Genomic DNA, 17,464 nt, shown 5'->3' with positions numbered 1-17,464 from the left:
TCCAGAGAACTGGGAGACTTCTTTAAACTGTGAGCTTGAAACAGACATTTTGAAACCTTTATTTCCCTTTATTTCTGGCTTTTAAGCCCTTTAAGCTTTGTCCCTGCTTTGTCCAAGGCACCCTACCCAACTTTTAGTCTGGATACGTTTTATTTTCATTCTGCTCAAAGTTGAAAATTTTTGCATAATAATGCTACTCCAAGATAGAGATCTCTAAGAAAATATGCAACATCTGGGGCTGTCTGGCTCGTTCCCTTACAGCCAATGCTAGAGGGAGAAAAAAGTGCTAAGAGACATTGAGATCAACTTCCTTTTTAATTTACACTGAAATGATGGCTGATTAGGGGTGAATTTTGACAAGGCTTCAGTGGAGTCCTGTGCTGATGAACTGGTTCAAATCTGCATAATCATCTATGGTGGCAACAACATTTCATGTTTGTGTATGGGTGTTAACACTCCCCTTGCATTGTTTGCTGTAGTGAATGCTGCAAATCCGAGTAATGTTAACTTGCAGAAGAGGCTTTGAAAGATTTTATTGGCTGCAGCTGTAAATCAAAGCAGAGCAGATTTTTTTGTCTCTGTCTCCTTCACTCCAGCATCTGGATCATCCTCCCTGCTGAGCTGCCTGGATCTTGGTGCTGAGCCCTGCAGGCAGCATGCCTATCAGCCAGCAACCTGTTGTCGTGGCTCGGCTCGGGGTGTTTGTGCACAAGAGGGAATGCTTTTTCCCGTTTGTGAAGAGCTAAGTGGCAGTGCTTGGGCTTGAGGAGCTTGAGTAGATAATTTAAGGAGTAATTGTCTGGCTAGGAATGCTTCAGTTCAGGGCACTGAGAACTTGTATTTCCACTCCAACTGTTTATCTGGGAGTGCATTCGCACAGTGCGCTTGCTCTGCTACGCAGCACAGGAAGCAGAAACACTTGTCATCTGGAAAGTGGAAGCTGCTCAGAAGCATGTGGAAGATGTGGACCAATCCTGAGATGATGTGGTCAGTGAGAAGTCACCTTTGTGAAGCTGCCACTTCAGGATCTCATTCTGGTCAGGCTGTTGGCTGAAACTTCAGTACCCAACTGACATCACTGGAGCTCAGTAAAAGAGGCCCGAAACCGTCCCAGGCCAGATGTATTACTAGGGTAAGGTTAAGGCAATGTAATCATCAGTTTATGGAGCTGACACACATACTTTGGCCTGCCCAAGGAGAGCGGGGGAGGAAAAGACAGAAAAGACATCTTCCTTGACTTTTATTGCCTACTTCTCGGGGCTTTTTTATTTGTTTTGGTTTTTAATTAATTTTTTTAGAAACGCCTATATCTGATCAGTGGGTTTGGCCAGATGTTGAGCCAGCAGCACGGGAGATGTTTCGGTCAGGCTTACAATGGAAAGACAGAACTCCTGCTTTCCATTCCAGCTCTGACTGCACACTTGAAAGCTGAGCAACTCCCTGCCGTGTGGTGGAGCTGTGAGGCTGGGTGAGGGAGCGTTAGCAGAGTTACTGTGATGCCTTGCACAGGAACAGGATGGCTGTGTGAAACGGCTGAGCGGGCTGTAATCTGGATTGGTTGCTCCTCTACCATTTCTTGCCATTCAGTTGGGAATTTATTCATTAATCTAGCTTTTAAGTGCTGCCTTCCCACCTGTGAATTTTGGCATGCTTGTTGCTTGATGCATAGCTGGAACCTGACACAGAAGACAAAGACACAGTGCTCACTTATCTACAATTGTCAGATTTGCATTTGTTTATAATTACATGGAAGAAGCAGTGGCATTGTGCTGAGATACAACTGGGCACCAAGTCCAGAAGCAACTGGAAACTTTAAGTCATCAATTGCAGCGAAGAAAACTGGATCACAGGGAAGGGGAGCCGTGATCACATCCATAAAAGCTGTATCATCGTGCACAAGGGAGCTAAATTAGCACTACGCAGGTTCATTTTTGGCATTTCTTACCTTTTGAGCAGATGCAGTGTTATTAAACGAAGATTAGATCTGCCTCCAATTAGCATTTTAATACTAGTGTGCACAGGCAGTGTCTCTGCCACAGAGCTCTCCCACTTGAGCTCGAAGGATAGAAAGTATGGAAAAAAAGCTTCACAGACAGGGGAGAAAGTGGGGCCATGAGAGACAGAATTTAAGAGACTTGTGGTTTATAGTTTAACGTCACTACCAGTAGTGGGAGAATCTACAGTTACAGAACATTGGGTTTTTCTGTGTGTTTTTAAGGCTTTTCAGTTGTATGCTGTTTCTCTATAACTGATGGTTTATGTTCATATTCTGAAGGACAGAAAATTTATGGCCAGTGAAGCAAAACCAAAGTAGTAGCTGGCACAGAGAAGTAAATCATCTCAGAGAATCATCTTCTCAATCACTGCACTCTGAGCAGAGGGAACCTCTACTGTTTCATCATGTGTTTGGTTTTTTTTAGTTGGTAGCAACTATCAACAGAAAGAGGAAAATCTACAGACTTTGGAGTTCTTGTTGGTGAGTGTTACAGTCTCTAAGCAGCATCTCAGTTGGGCAGGTTATAATGCTGTGCTTGTCTTAAGTCTGGACTGGTGCTCCATGGCTTTGGTACCTCCCGAGGGGAAAAATACAGCCTTCAATGTTGGTTTGAATGTAGCTTACTCTGTTATACACAGGAACTCGATACGGCATTAGAGATGATGGGTTTATGGCATGAAAGTTTATATGGAGACGTAGGATGGTAACTGTACCATATGTTATCAACAGTGCTGTCAAACACTGGTAGGTTCACAAAAATGAGACACTGGGACTCCGGGGATGCTCTGCACCAAACTGAATGCCTGTCTGGGGGGCACATGGGGCTGTTTTGACAGTTACAGCTGGTTCTTAGAGACAGTAAGGTATGGGAGTCCAACCTTCTGCCTTGCCTGGGTCACGCTGAGTGAAGAGCAGTTGTTTTGGGCGGCGTATATGTAGGTCACTCCAAAAGTAATGCCTCCTATTTACTTTCATGGAAGCAACAACAGATACAAAGAGCACAATAACACTGAGCAAATTCTCAGCTGCGAAACAGTTTTTTCCACGTAGCCACCACCACTAGCTCTGCTTTATTGCCAGTGATGAACAAGAGAGCCTGCGTGCTCTCTTATGGGAGCTGTTAGGTCATGGCCTGAACCAGTGATGGAGCACCTAATGAAGGTGCATAGCCAGCCCAGGGAGCACAGGTGGAAGCAATTCACCTATGCAACCAGAAGGGGTGGAAGGGGTTCACTCCAAAACTTGTATCCCTGCTGAGCAGCTGAGAGTCTCTTGGGCATGAGCCTGGTGTAAGCCTTGTTGATGCAGAATCAGGAGAGGGTAGACAGGGCTTTTGAACTGGGTTAGAGTGAAAAGAGAAACAGCTGAAATTGTGGAGCAGGTGGAAGTGCTGTATGTGCTCCAAGTAACATTTATCTCTGATTTCATCTTTAGTGGTCACTGATTTCGGGGTGTTTTAACTATAGGCTTCCAACCATGAAACTGAAAGAAATGAAGGCTCTAAAATGCAAGCTCCTGAAGTGATAACTGACCCTCAAAGGTCAAGGCTGTCTTCCTGGGCCACTCTCACCTGCTCAGGCAGCCACCTCCTTTCTTTTGGGCACAATCCTTGCTGTACTGCTCTGTGCCTCTTTCCCAAGCAGCGTTTCTTGCTGTATTTGCTCCAAGATATATGCATTCCACGTGTGGCTTTCAGTTGGACGTCAAGGTGCTGCTTTTTACTCGGGACTTGCCTTTCTGAGGCCCTGCTTATGCCGGAGGAATTAGTACCCGTTTTAGAGCAGCTTGTCAACACCAGCACTGTTAACAGTGTGAACGCTAGTGCAGACAGGCTCAGGTGTCTATTGCATCAGGAAGACTTCCAGAAAGCAGCTCTGCTCTGTGGTCAGTTGCACCCAGGTGCTGCTGGTCACAGTGCCAACCTCAAGAGGCTCTCTGCCTGCACCAGGCCGGCGTGAGTTGCAGGTTGCTGTGGGAATGTCCACGGAGGGCTGGTGGCACAGTGTGCCCTGCCCAAGGCTCCCAGACAAACCACAAAGCCTGTCACTTCTCGGCGGCTCTGGGAATGGGAGGAGGGAGGTGGGAAGGGAAGGGAGGATTTTGGGGGCTTCTGGCTGGCGTTCCCTGCCCTAGGTTGGTCTCTTTTAAATGACGTCAGGGCACCCAGGATACAAGGTGGGAGGGTTAATTTGGATGTTGGGAATCGGAGGTGAGTATCAATAAGCAGAGCTGTTAAGAAATCTCTCCTCACTCGTGCACATCAGGAACATTTTCCTCTTTGGCATGTGTTCTTCAGTTCCCCAGCAGTACGAGCAAATTGGAAAGTTCAGCTGTCATTTGGGGAAGGTCATAGATCACACTAGCAGCCCGAGTAATCCAAGAGGTTTTAAGTATCATAGCATTTAGTTTAAAGTGAAATTTGCTCTGACAGGGGCTGGCAGACCAATAGGAAAAAGAAATATTTGTGCTTGGAGAAGTGCATGTGTAGAGACCGCGAGTATAACTGATGGCTGGAAGTGATTTCAGTCTAAAAAAAACAAATCATTAAGAGAGTGCATAGGGGTAAAATACACAGTTCATATTTTAAAGGGTCTCAAAATGAACCAGCAACTGAGGTTAGCAGTACATAGTAATTAGCTGTGCTGTTCACTGTTTAACTCCGTCAGCTCCAGGCGTGGTGGTAAACTTTGCACAAGCAGACAGTTATGCTGGGTTAGTGAGTGTGGATCCCTCTGCATGCAGACGTGATGCTGTGAGAAAAAGCTCCTGTAAATAACTTGCAGATTAAGGCAGCTGTGTAATTAATTTATCTGAGAAGTCCGTGATGCTGTGTGATGCACATCCATTGTACGAGTGCAGGGATTGCATACGCTGCTGTTGGATACCCAGCTGAACCAGGCGCTGAGCACAGTTTCCATGTAGATGCTGTATAAATAATGCTAACACCACATTTTTACCTAGGAGCAAGTCTGGAAGTTGATTGCTGGTATAAATCTGCGAGCACGCGGCACAAATCACCATCTCAGGCCAACCATTAGCCGACAAGTGTTTACAGCTGAAAGCTACCATCTTTCCTGCCTGTGCCCTTCTGCTGTTCTTGGCAGGGGTGGCAAGCATTCAGCAGGACTTGGTTTTCCAACCCTGTGTCCAGCTGCATAGGTTGTGCTCACAGAGGCACTGCTCTTGGCCTGCCAGCCTCGTGCCAAAGCCAGACTTCAGTCCAGAGCCACATGTTTGCAGTTCTGTTGCCCAGGCTCGATAGTCTTTCCTTCATCCATGAGGACAAGGTTTTGGCTATGTTTGTCAGCCCAAACAATCAAATAGGTGAAGCTGGTATGTTTCAAGAGCACTAAGATGTAAAAACGAAGCCAGCTTTTTTTTGAAGCACGGGCAAGCATTCACTTACTGATGAGAAATATTTAGAGAGAGTAGTGATTTGATCAAGGTGTCTTAATGTGATTTCCTATTCTCTCTTTTTTAATTTTTTTAACTGTCCAAAGCAGTTATCAGCTGATCCATCTCTTCCAGTTTTCCTCAGGACACCAACATATGTCTAAACCATTTGGAAATAACTGATACTTCTCAAAGTTTAAACTCTGGGGATCTTTACCTAATTGCTTACACGTTTATAAAGGAAAAAAATATATGTATAAAACAATGATTTGCTGAGAATGTAATCGAAACCATATTTTCCTTGCTCTCTTTATCAATGTAAGTGTATTTAAAAGTTCTTTGAGAATGGCTGAACTGGAAATAGCTGGGATAGCTCTGGCTGCAGGGATGGAGACCCACTGCCACCCCGTGGCTCGGCGATGTCCCTGCATCGCACCCGTATCCATAGCAAATAATGGAGTAACGGAGGACCGTCATCCTCTGACCGAGGGACTGTGATTGCAGATGTTGGAGCGCGATGTTCGGTGTGCCTGGAGAGTTGGATACCACGAAAGTAATGAGGTTTCTTGATATCCCTCCTTCCAGGAGTCTTCTACGGCTTTGGGTCTGCTAAGGAGGAAGCTGTTGTGTGCCCAGTACGAAGGAGGGAGCTGGAGAAGGCATCCCAGATGTTAGCAGCTTGTTTCAGAATGGGCTGAAAAAAGAGTAATTGGTCTTTGTAGGAAGGAATGGGAGAGCGGAGGAGGGTGCAGAACCACAGCCATGTGTGCACACTGCTTTGTGCTGCCAGCACTGCTGCTCTGCTTCCCTTTGCTCTGCGGAAGGGACCGCTCAGATGTGGGGTCAGACCGATGGCTCCATGTACAAGTTCTGAGACAGAGGCTCTGCCAATTCAAATACAGACAGGCAGGCGTGGAAATAGCAGTGTGCTTTCAGGGTACTGTGTTCCTCCAGAAACGTTTAGGTGAAACAGAATGGTTTTCTCTGCATTTGGTTTTCTTGGTTGTTCCCTCCCTCTCAGAGGACAAGTCTCAGCCTCGGGCCTTCCACCCTCACATGATGATCAGAGCATCCCATGTGGGAATGGGTTTCCTGAGGAACCAGGCACGTGAGGTCCTTTCCTAGGCTCTCCCAGAGGCACCATGAGGAAAATAACACTGGCAAGGACAGAGTGCTTGGACAGGATCCCCCAGCGCTACAGCTGAGCCCTTTCAGCCCAACCAGTTGGGCAGCGCCAGCTTTTTGGTGAGTCAGGGCCTGGGGCCCAGCCATTGTACATCTTCTGGATGGGTCATTCTTTCCCAGGCCTTGGCTGTTGCATAACCCATGTTCCATATGTATAATTGGCAGTAATGAGGTTCAGCTTTTCCCCACTCCAAAAGCACTTTGGTTCTTTGTGTTTTGACAGTCTTCTGAAGGGAAGTTCAACTTCTTTCAATGCATCTTTAGTCAGACAATAAATTAGAGTCCTTTTCCATTTGTCCTGCTGAAGTGGAAGTTTAAAAGTGACACAGCTAAGAATAGGCATTAATCCAGTGTCTTAAGCAACGTTCATTTTCCCTCTACCTCCTGCATGAGAGTTATTGTTGAGCATGAAATATGTGCCACTTTTCCCTACGCAGTTCTCGTGCTGTGGGACTTTTAGGTGTAAAAGATGCTCTTCTGTATGACAAATGGCTCATTGTGTCTCATTAGAATGCAGCCACTCAAGTATTTGATGAATTCTTTCTGCCGTTTGGCTGTCAGTCTCGTAACCCACCAGAAACGTTGTCCTTTGCTGAACTGTGTTGCTATGCCATATATTGTCACTTTTCATTTCTGACTGGTCTGTGCCCTAGGGCTTCAGAAATGCACTGTTTCTGCAAGAAAATTGGATTATTCAGATCCACTGTGTAGGGACAGGGCTACCAGTGGGCTTTGCAAGATGTGTACTTGAAGTGTCCCCAGAAATAACACATCAACTTCAGTGTACAGGCGGAGAAACTGAGTCACAGAAGCAAAGCTTCACTGGTGAATCCATAAGAGAAGAGTCGGTTTCTTTAGGGGTTTTCTTCTGGGCTGAAAGTCAAAAGCAGCTCACGAGAAGCTGTTTAGTTCCACAGTGCACATTTGCCACTGCCTCACTTTCAGAAAACAAGAAGGAATTCATGCAGGGACTTTTTTTTTTTCTTAAGCCTCCTTTTCCTGGAAAAGAGTTGTTGATTTCTCTTCAGCTGTTCTGTTCTACAGGAGTGAGGACGGAGCAATGCTGGCTAGGATGAGAAAGATGCTAAGCTGCTTCTAAGTTGAAGAGTTGGAGCATCCAGCAGCAGCACGCCTTCCCCACCACGCAACAAGCTGAAGTTTCTTACAGTTTCTCTCCCTCCCTTCTTTCTACAGTGTCGGTGTTGATGGCTTTGGTCAATCCCCAGGAGTTCCCGGCCGCCCGGCGACTGCGTATGGTTACCGTCCTGACGAGCCTTACTACTACAGCTATGGAGCACGATAAAGCACCGGGCTGCTGCGCCCTGCCTGCAGGGACCAGCGTGTGCATGGCAGGCGGTAGATGTGTCCCTTGGTAGTGCATGGTTGTACCACAGCGGGTCCGTCGTTATGTATCCTTTGGCGTGTGTAGCTCCAGGTAAACCCAGCCTTTCTGGGTCTGCTGTCGTAGTGACTGTGTTACTCTTCAGTTGCTCTTTAATACCATTTTTGTACCAGATTTGCTCTGTGACTTGAAAACAAGTATTGAAAAGCTGCTGGACTGGAAAGTGTCACGTTATGTATATTAAGCTACTAATTTAATTTCTATTAAATACGAAAACCTGTGTGGTCAGTGTCGGATGTGGCGAATGCATTTCTACCCACGTTTTGTTTGTTTTCCAGAGTGTTTAAGAGGAATGCTCCATGTGAAGTGTTTAATGTGGACTGTTTCCCTCTAATGCTTGAGTAACACGAACACACTTCAGCCCCTGCATCTCCTGGCACTGCCTTGACACATAGTTACTGCAGTCTGGTCTTTGGCCTGATGACTTTAATAATGGAAAGATGGCACAGATTCACTCCCTTTAGGCCTCAGGCATTTAGAGTCTAGTTGAAAACTTAAAATTAGAAACCACAGCACACAAAAAAAATACCTTTACTGTGAGTTTTGGGACATGCCTGTAGGTTGAGAGAAAACAACCCCTAACATCCTGAAGTCTAGCAAGGTAAAAAAAAGCACTGTAGCTCAGTTCAGAGTGCAGGTGCAGTCTTTCCCCCCAGCTTCTCTATCCTTAAGTATGATTTATCCCGGCCTACTTGTTCACATGGGTTTAAGCCAGATCTAAGCACACAGTGTGGACTGAGCAGCAGACAATCCAAGTTAGACATACACAAGCAGTGCTGTGATGAAACTGAGCCATGTTTGAAACATGCTATGTGAAAGTGGAATTTAGGAAAGTGGACAATAAAATCTTGTACCGTCACCCATAATGGATAGATGGAAGCATACAGACAATGCTCTCTGCTTGCCACTATCTTGAAAGCAGTTCAGATCCCTTTTAAAATTCATCAGATCCCTTTTAAAGCTCCTCAGTTTTAAATGGCTGTTGAGTTGCAGAATTGTGCCCATCCTCTCTTCCACACACCAGGCTCAAACAGCAAACACACCTGGATGAGGGGCTGGCAGTACCAGAACAGAAGCCAGTACTCCCTTACAAACGGTGGATATGCTACGAAGGTGGTTGTTTGTTGAGTTTGTATTTACCTTATACCTTCAATATCTTTGAGATCAGGGTTGTTCTTAAGCCTTGCTGTTGAAAGATGCGCGGGTACCTCCATATGCCCTGCTGCTCACCAGGTTTCATTCTGTGTGACTGGAAATGATTCTAAAATTAGCCCTGGTGTTTCTTACAAAGTTTTCAGCCTCCACCCTGTGCTGGCTTCAACGTTCATGGCTCCACTTACTGGAGGTAGGTGGAAGAGCAGCCTTGCCAAGATTAACTACTATTTTTAAAATCATTTTTTACACAATTGTTAACTAATTCATGTGCAATTTCTTAGAAGATTGAAGTTCTCTCTAGAAACATGCAGAAAATGTGAATTAAACTGATGTGTGATACTTTTCATTGGCCTGAACCTACGCTCCATCTGCCTGGCACTTGCGCCACGTTTAGTGGGACCCTCTCAGATATTTTATAGCTATAGCTGTGAGAGGAATCACCCAAACTGCAGTCAGACACAAGCTTTCTTTTTTCGGGAGCAGTACCCACACATCAGGATTTTCCAGAAAATCAGCATTAGGTTATTTAAAGCAATTGTTCTCCTCACGGAATGCGTTTTGAGTGGAGGGGGAGGAAAGAAGTGAGTCCTTAGAGCACATTCAAACTATCAATGAAACTGAAGGAGCCTTTAATTGGAAGCTTCGAGGTTAACGAGGAACTGCAGTTGAGACTCAGCAAATGGGTGGGTGTCTGTAATTGTAATACAGCTGTGCCCACGCTGAGAATAAACGGCAGTGGAAAAATCTCTGGCTGCATTTTTAGTTTTCAATGTTAGGAGTTTATGAGAAAAGAATAAAAGATCAAGTACTTGTAGCTTTGCCTGGCAGCAGCTAAGAGAAGAACATCATTTATCTGCAAGCAGAGCTTGGTAAAAATTACTCAGCACTTGGTAGCCTGAGGACAGAGCCTGCTAGCCAAGATGAAAACCAGCTGTGCCACTATATTCTCTACGGCAGGAGAGAGCCTCATTTTCTCTTTAATTACAGTTCCTGAGCCAGAAAGAGGAAAAACGATATGAGCACATACATTTTTCAATCTATATCACATTTCCTGTGGGTGTCAGAGGGAGACCCTACACTCGTCTGACCTGTAGGGTAACTTTTTAATTATCTGCATTTAGGGATTCAGTCCCTGAGTAGTGTATCCTGCATAAAATGAGGCAAGGAGGGATCTGTTTTCTTCTAGCACCTTCTACGTCTCCTGCACTGCCTACCTTTTCCTCATTTCTCTTCCTGACTTTGATTTGCTCCCCTTTGCTTCCCTCTACAGCAGGGATCCCTGTTACTGGGATATCGTCCTTCACTCTCTGCTGCTAATAAATTGATGAGCTTGGCTGTGCAGGTGTTTTAGATGTAAGCAGGCTATAAAGTTAACAGCACAGTGAAATAAGCATAGGCCGAGAAGTTTGTATGTCTGGTAGCTATTACTCAGGCTTTCTACAGCTGTACAGTGTCCTTTCAGAGATATTTTACTAAATGCAGCACCCTAAGATCTGTTTGAAATTAAGGAGGTTACTGGGTAACACGGGGTGGAGAAAGGCAGAAGCGAACAGATATCCTCAGCCCAAAGGGAAGGACCTGATTCAGAGTCTTTTAAACTGGTGTGTACGGTGCTGTCTGCTAACAGTTCAACACGTGTATTTCATTCTGAAATAAGATTGCCGTGATTCTGCTGAATTTGATCCACTTTGGATTAAATTAAAGAGGAACAAGATGCATCTTTTCCTGGAACAAGCAAGACAAGCTCTTTTTAGATACGACAGATTTCAAGACCCTCTGACAGGTTCCTTAACAGAATTCCTGTAATACACCATTGGTAAATTAAACCCTTCTCTGATCGTAGCTCCAACTTTGTTGGGACAAACAAAAGACAATGAAGCTGACTTACTCACACAGCTTCCATTGCGACTGACAGCCCTTGGAGCTGCTGTGGCCGGCTCTTTTCTTCTGACATTCAGGAGAGCAGCAGCCTCGCTCCCTGCTTGTATTTTGTCTCTGCCTGCAGTCCTTTGGGTCTAACAGTGCCTCAGACACGTGTGTAGAGGGGACAGCTAAATCCTTGCTTTGGTTCTTGAATGACTCTGCCTTCTTTGCGCTCGGTGAGGCTGTCAGCCGTCGCACCGTGCTTCTGGGTGTGCCTGCGGGCAGTAACTGGAACTGGTGTGAACGTGTACCGCTAAAGAGCTCTCGCCAGCTGGACAGCACGAGACGTAACGGGCGCTGAATTGGTGGAGCCGTTACAGAGCGAGCCGAGGCTCAGAGCGGCTCAGACCACCTTAAAGCACGCTGTCATTGCTCTGATCCCCGTCTAGACGGGCGGTGGTGCGGGCCGTGCTGCCGGCCCTCCTCGTTCTGAACGCTCCCTTCAAAGCGGCGGCGCAAACCGCATCCTAACGCCTCGGAGCCGCAGTAACAGCGCCGATACGAGAGCAAAGTGTGAAAAAGTGCGCACCTCCCACCGCACTGCGCTCGCTGCTTCCGGCGCTCCTCCTGCCGCACAACGCACTCACGTGCGGTCTCTGCCCGGAGCCCCTTTACTCCGCGCCGACGGCAGCAATTATTTTAATGGCGTTCCTTGCGTCCCGTGGCGGTGTCAGCACACCGCCTGCGGGTGGGGCTGCCGTTCGGCCCTAACGAGGGGTGCGCTGCTGATTCCCCTCCCCGTCCCCAGCGACGCGGCTCTGAGGAAGGCGTCCTCCGCCAAAGGGGAGGAGGAGCCCGCTCGCCCACAACCCAAATGGCCGCCCTGCCCTCGCTCAAGATGGGGCCGCCTGCTCGGCGGGTCCTCCGGGCCGGCAGGGGGTGCGCGCGGCGCGTGGCGGCGCTCTTTCCGCCCTCCTCGCCTCGCGCCGCTGCCGGAAGCGCAGTCGACGGCCGCGCCGTGCGGGAGAGAGCGAGCGGCCGGCGGGGCAGGGGAGGCGGCTCCCTCGGGCCGGCCGGGAGCAGGTGCGGCGGGGCCGGGCTGCGGGACGGGGCCGGCACCTCGCGGCGGGCCCGGAGCCGCCGCCGCCGCTTTGGGTGAGGGCGGTGCGGGCCCGGCGCTGTCGTCCGCCCGTGGCCGCGTCTGGGCTGCGGGGCGCTCGCTTTCCGGGTGCGGCCGCCCAGCGCTGGGCTGAGCGGCGGTTCCCGGCGCCGAGCGTGGCAGCCCGGCCGTGCGCACCGTGCTGCCCGTGTTCACGGGGTGTCTTTGCGCCGTGCGGTTTGTGTGGCTGGGAGCTCGTGTCAGTCTCAGAAGCGCTCCCCGTGTCAGGGTCAGGAGCGCCAGCTTCGTGCTGCCGCAGCTCCGGCCGCCGCCGTGGATAAACAAACGCCGGCAGCCTTGCTGGGAAGAGCGGGGTTACGAGGTGAGCGAACAGCCCCGCAGCCGGGCGCTGCTCCGTGCTCTCGGCGCTGTGTGAGCCCTCGTTGGCCGGGCAGGTCTCACGGAAGGCCTTTCTACACACGTCCAGGCTGTGCTGTTTCCCTTCTGCCTACCTCCCTGCCCTTCTGTGTGGTGCTTGGACGCTGTGAGCCCGAGTTCTGTCGCTTTCCTAAGGTTCGCACAAAGGGGATCGGTGTGGATGAGGTGACCTTAGTGCTCTTTCCAACCTCGGTGATTCTGCGGCTGTGTGCTCACTTGGTGCCGTGCGGCACGTTGAGCCCTGTTACATCAGTTAGAAGGCGTTCAGGTTCCCATAGCAAACGTGTCCCTGTGGCTCCTTCCTCCCAGCACGGAGCCCAGCGGGAGCTGTGCTGGCTGCAGAGCTGTGGCTGACAGGTGAGATGGGGAGGTGAGACATGAACAAGGGGCTGTGGAGGTTCAGTCTCCTCCATAGAAAACACTCTTGGAAGAGTCCCATTTTGCTTCTTGCTAATGCTCCTGCTGCTTAGCAGGCTGTGCAGTTGGGGTAGTTTATATTTAATAAAGGTATTAGATCGTAACGCGTTGAGTCTAGGAGGCTGTTTTTGTTGTTGGTAATCAACTGATAGGATTGTTCTTCATGGCTGTCTCGTGCTTTGCAGAAAATGCTCTGAAATTGAACAGGATAGTGCCTGCCTCAACTCAGTCTGCCTGAAAAGCTCTTCCTCCACCCAGAGACCCGTTTGTCACCAGGAGGGAATCTCTCCAGCGGCCCAACTCGGCGAGTGATGGGCTCAGAGAACAGTGCTTTAAAGAGCTACACGCTGGAAGAGCCGCCGTTCGTGCTGCCAACTGGACACACCATTTATCCAGCTGTGCTGCAAGATGGCAAACTTGCTTCTGTCTTTGTGTACAAGCAGGAGAACGAGGACGTGGTTAATAAAGCTGCCAAGGTACTGTAGCAGGCGTGCTGGGAAAGACTTAGAGCTGGGCCTCCTTCTTCTTGGAGAGGTGGGAAGTGGTTAATGAGGGCCAAAGCCTTGGGGTGAGGGAAGGAGTTATCAGGGTTATCCCTGGCCATGTGGTAGGGAAGAGGGGGGTCAGCAGCCGCAAAGCTCTTCCTGCACTGCGCGGTGCTGACGAGCAGTGTTCAGATAACAGCACCCAGGCATTCTCAGTGCTGATCTCTTCCTGCAAATCCAAAAATCAGAGAGTCTTTCTGAGCCAGGCTCCAAATATTGTATTTATTCTTCTGTGTAAGCGCACAGATGTGCTATGAAGTACTTTGCAATGAGCCAGTGTGCTGAGTGCTCGGTGAGCAGCAGGGTTGGCTGTCTAGATTCACGTAGGAAATGTGGCTAAGCTCTGCAGCCAACAGATGACTGGATGAGATGTAATAGATGTTTTTGTTTCTGGAAGCACCTGAAAACCTTGCGCCACCCATGCCTTCTGCGCTTCCTCTCTTGCACTGTGGAAGCTAATGGGATCCATTTGGTTACTGAACGTGTGAAGCCTTTGGAGACGGTCCTGGAGACACTTTCTTCTGCAGAGATCTGCGCAGGGATCTACGATGTGCTGCTGGCACTCACTTTCCTCCATGACAGGGTAGGTACCAGCAGCACCAGGCTTTGGTGGGAGCGAGGAGAAGTGTGGCAGAGGAGTGCTGTAGATGGACTTGCCTGGACAGCTCTCATTCCTAATTCCTTGCAAACACGCTCGTCTGCTGTAGTAGAAATGCTAAGTCACAGCATGAAGCAGTGATTGAGCACCTGGTGGGAAGGCAGGGCCAACCCAGGGGAGCTCAGATGTATGCAATGAATCTGAGTGACCAGAAGACCTGGAGCCAGGATCCACCCCTTCCCAGATCTCATTTAAGGGTTGGTGGGGGGGGAGTAAGGGTATCTTGCTTGCCTAACTGAGGCCTTCCAAAGGTAAGCAGATTCTTTTCTTTTGTTTCTGCATCCACAGCTGCTACACTTGGGCTCTTCCTCACTTGCTGCAGCCTGGGACTCTGCTAGCCCACTGTCACTGTTGTGTTTTCCATCACATTATAGCATTACACATGAATTTCACAGTTCTTTTAGGCTGAAGCTGCTAAAATTGTTGACTGTTTTTTAGAAGGAAGGCTAATTGAAAATAGGATGGCTTTAGGAAGTAAGGTTTGTAAATGGCAAGCTGCTTGCAGTGCTTCACGCTTATGGAGAGGGAGTGCTCAGCCATTGTATTTATTTACAGCTGTTGCCATGCGTCAGAGGTTGGTGTCACTGCTCCCTGTTCTGGTACTGTGTGTGTCCAGGACTGAACGTAAATTCCTGCTGGGAAGACTGGAGCTTTTGAGCTTGTTGGTAGCTGGAGGTTTTCTCTGGATTTACAGTTGCTCTGTAGAGGCTGTCACAGTTGGAGCTTTGTGTGCTCTAAAAACCCAGCTCTTCAGTGTGATATTTGCTGGTCACCTACAAAATCCCAAAGGGCATGTAGAATTGTGTGCTTTTTGGTAGCTTTTCTTTAGTTCCTCATTAGCTCTGATTAAGATTTTGCATCTTATGTCATTCTTCGTTGTGTTTTAGGGAAACCTCACTCATAACAACGTCTGTTTATCGTCTGTGTTTGTAAGCGAGGACGGGCACTGGAAACTGGGAGGAATGGAAACAGTCTGTAACTTTAATGAAGCCACCCCAGAGGTAAGAGCCGAGCAGAGCACACCCCTCCAGTGCCTGGGAGGGGGCTCCTGGCCTGCCAGCACTGGGAAGGCTCACGTCCAGCTCCCAGCTGAATTGTTGCTCCAGGAGCACTACAGCTATTTGTGTCATCTAGATAAACTGACACTAATTCCCGCTAGCTCCAAATCAGCTACTTTTCTAAGGGAGACAGCTGGCTGCAGGGTAGGTGAGGACTGGAGAGAGGGAGAACTCTTGTTCCCTTGGGCTGACAAAAAAAAAAAAAAGCATGGAACAGGAAGATCCAAGTTGAAATAAATCAATAAGAATAATAATTTAAATGACTTCAGCTTTTGCTGTTGGCATCTTCATTGCTTTTACTGGTCTTGGCAGAAAGATTCTTGGTTTGATTTCTGCTGCATGCTGCGCAGAGTCATTGCTGCAGCCTGGCACTGTGCGGTGTGTGTATGTTGCCTTTTCTCCCCACAAATCCTTCACAAACTGTGTGATGTTCCTCACGTATCACCTTTCAGAAGGGATCAGACGGGCGCACAGCCGGTGTGTGTGGTGGTGCATAGCAATGCAAAGAGCCCAGCAGTGAAATCTGACTGGTAAAGGTCATGAAATCCTACCCCTGCTCAGATGGATTGTGGATGGTGGGACCTAAGACATAAAGGGATCAATTGGCTGTGGTGCCTTGAAGTTGCTTTCTGTCAGCTTGGTGCTTCACACCTGGTGCATTCGTAGTGTTTCCTGTCTGTGCAGAGCACAGCATGGCCTGCCCCTTGCTGCCAGCTGAAGGAGCAAGGGCCCGCGTTAGTCCTGGCCTGTGGGGAGAGCTCACTCCTGCTGCTTGGCCCAGATGGGCCCTGGAGGCAGCTCACGTCTCCCCTCTTCCCTTTCCAGTTCCTCTGTCATGTCAAATCAGTGCGAGACCAGTCGTGCATCCCATGTGAGGAGATGGTAAGTGGCCTGCCTTCGTGGAGGAACTTGTTGCTGGTGACAAGTGACAGTGTTGTATTCAGAAAATAGTTTTCATTCAGACACTTTGTTTCTTTATGCCTAAATGGGAGAAGGCAGCTGCTGGATAATATCTGATTTATTTTCCTATCCCTGCTTATGCTGAAAGTTGTTGACTTATAATTGCAGCATGTATTCAGGGGGGAATTGTTACACCGTGAAGCCGTTCCTCCTTTGGGTTTTAAATTTCTTGGTGGAGGTTTTTTGGTGGTTTTTTTTTTTTTTTGCAAAGTGCTCTGCTTAATTGGGTACCTGGTGGAGCTTTGGAGCTATAAAAAGAATTGGAGAGCATTTGTGGGGGAATGGAGGTCTCTGGCAAGTATTTTGTGAACTCCTGCTTTGCTGATCTTGGTTCTTGGTTTTGTCTTTTGTTTTCAGTCTGTAGATTTCAAAATTCTGCCCAGCAGCTGCGGGCATGCAAGGGACGCCTACGCCTTTGGAGCCATGGTTGAAAATCTCCTGACAGCCCTAAATGATCAGGGTGAGCAATGACGTGTTTATCTGGACCTGTTTATATGGTCCTTATACGTGTTTATATGGACCTGTGAAGTTTATCCCTTGTGTGTGTTGACTGATGCAACTCTTGCTGCAGTTGACGTGTGTGGTGCAGGTTTAGTGGCCATCACTGATCTTGGTGTTTGCTAGGTTAAAATCCAAACATCAGCATCTCCTTTATTCCCATTTTCCCCTGTTTGAATGTGGTCAGACAACAAGTGCTCCCAAATCTGTTCTGTAGCAGTCAGAGATTTGCACAGCTCTGCTCCCGCCAGAAACTTCACTGAGTGCTTAGGAACACAAATACATGGCACGTGGGTGCTGTGTTCCACAGCTGAGCAGGGGCAGGAAGCTTCTCAGTGGACAGTAAGACTCCTTGGTGCCATGACAGACCAGCAGCATAGGGAGAAGGATGGAGATGCTATTCTCTCTTCCTTTGGGAGCAAATATGAGTCGTTTTGCTATCAAACAGATTCTAAAAGTAAGTTTTCAGGAGAAGTGGAAGACTCCTGAGCATAGCTTATCCAGTGGTGAGAGAGAAATCTAATTGTAGGTGCTCTGGCTTTCAGTTTCAGCAGATATTCTCTCCAGCTTTCAGCAAACCCTGCACTGTACGCTGCTGAATCCAGATCCAAAGTGTCGTCCTCCACTGTCCAGCTTACTGTCTCATGAATTCTTCAGGTAAGGAAAGAAAAATCTTGCCTCTTGGTACTGCTTGTTCCTGTTACGGGGCTCTTTGTTGAAGAGGGTCCTTAAGTTAAGAAAGCATTATCACCTTCCAGCTGAGGTGCTGAGAGTTAGCACTGGTGACAGTAGTGACA

The 17,464-nt window shown here is 48.3% G+C and overlaps 2 protein-coding genes across 5 annotated transcripts in view; both read left to right on the top strand.

The window, feature by feature from the left end:
- Nucleotides 1–8,204, top strand: part of KIFAP3 (kinesin associated protein 3) — a 64,580-nt gene extending 56,376 nt beyond the window's left edge. The window contains exon 20 of the mRNA XM_042873357.1: nt 7,769–8,204. Coding sequence (XP_042729291.1) covers nt 7,769–7,877 — 109 coding nt within the window. The 3' untranslated portion in view covers nt 7,878–8,204. The remainder of the gene's footprint in view (nt 1–7,768) is intronic.
- A 3,799-nt stretch (nt 8,205–12,003) lies between these two features.
- The window catches only part of SCYL3 (SCY1 like pseudokinase 3), a 13,434-nt gene continuing 7,973 nt past the window's right edge, over nt 12,004–17,464 (top strand). Inside the window, exons 1-8 of one of the 4 annotated variants that reach the window (XM_042873529.1) lie at nt 12,280–12,475; nt 12,581–12,666; nt 13,134–13,424; nt 13,891–14,076; nt 15,039–15,152; nt 16,035–16,091; nt 16,527–16,629; nt 17,213–17,324. In XM_042873529.1, coding sequence (XP_042729463.1) covers nt 13,260–13,424; nt 13,891–14,076; nt 15,039–15,152; nt 16,035–16,091; nt 16,527–16,629; nt 17,213–17,324 — 737 coding nt within the window. In that variant the 5' untranslated portion in view covers nt 12,280–12,475; nt 12,581–12,666; nt 13,134–13,259. Of the gene's footprint in view, nt 12,078–12,279; nt 12,476–12,580; nt 12,667–13,133; nt 13,425–13,890; nt 14,077–15,038; nt 15,153–16,034; nt 16,092–16,526; nt 16,630–17,212; nt 17,325–17,464 lie in introns of those variants that run through there. The other 3 variants (XM_042873528.1, XM_042873527.1, XM_042873530.1) reach the window with 3 other exon arrangements.

Source organism: Lagopus leucura, unplaced genomic scaffold (assembly GCF_019238085.1).
Source record: "Lagopus leucura isolate 7727_CA_CO unplaced genomic scaffold, USGS_WTPT01 Super-Scaffold_100009, whole genome shotgun sequence".
In the NCBI taxonomy this organism is placed as follows: domain Eukaryota; kingdom Metazoa; phylum Chordata; class Aves; order Galliformes; family Phasianidae; genus Lagopus; species Lagopus leucura.
This window is presented reverse-complemented; position numbering and strand designations above follow the sequence as displayed.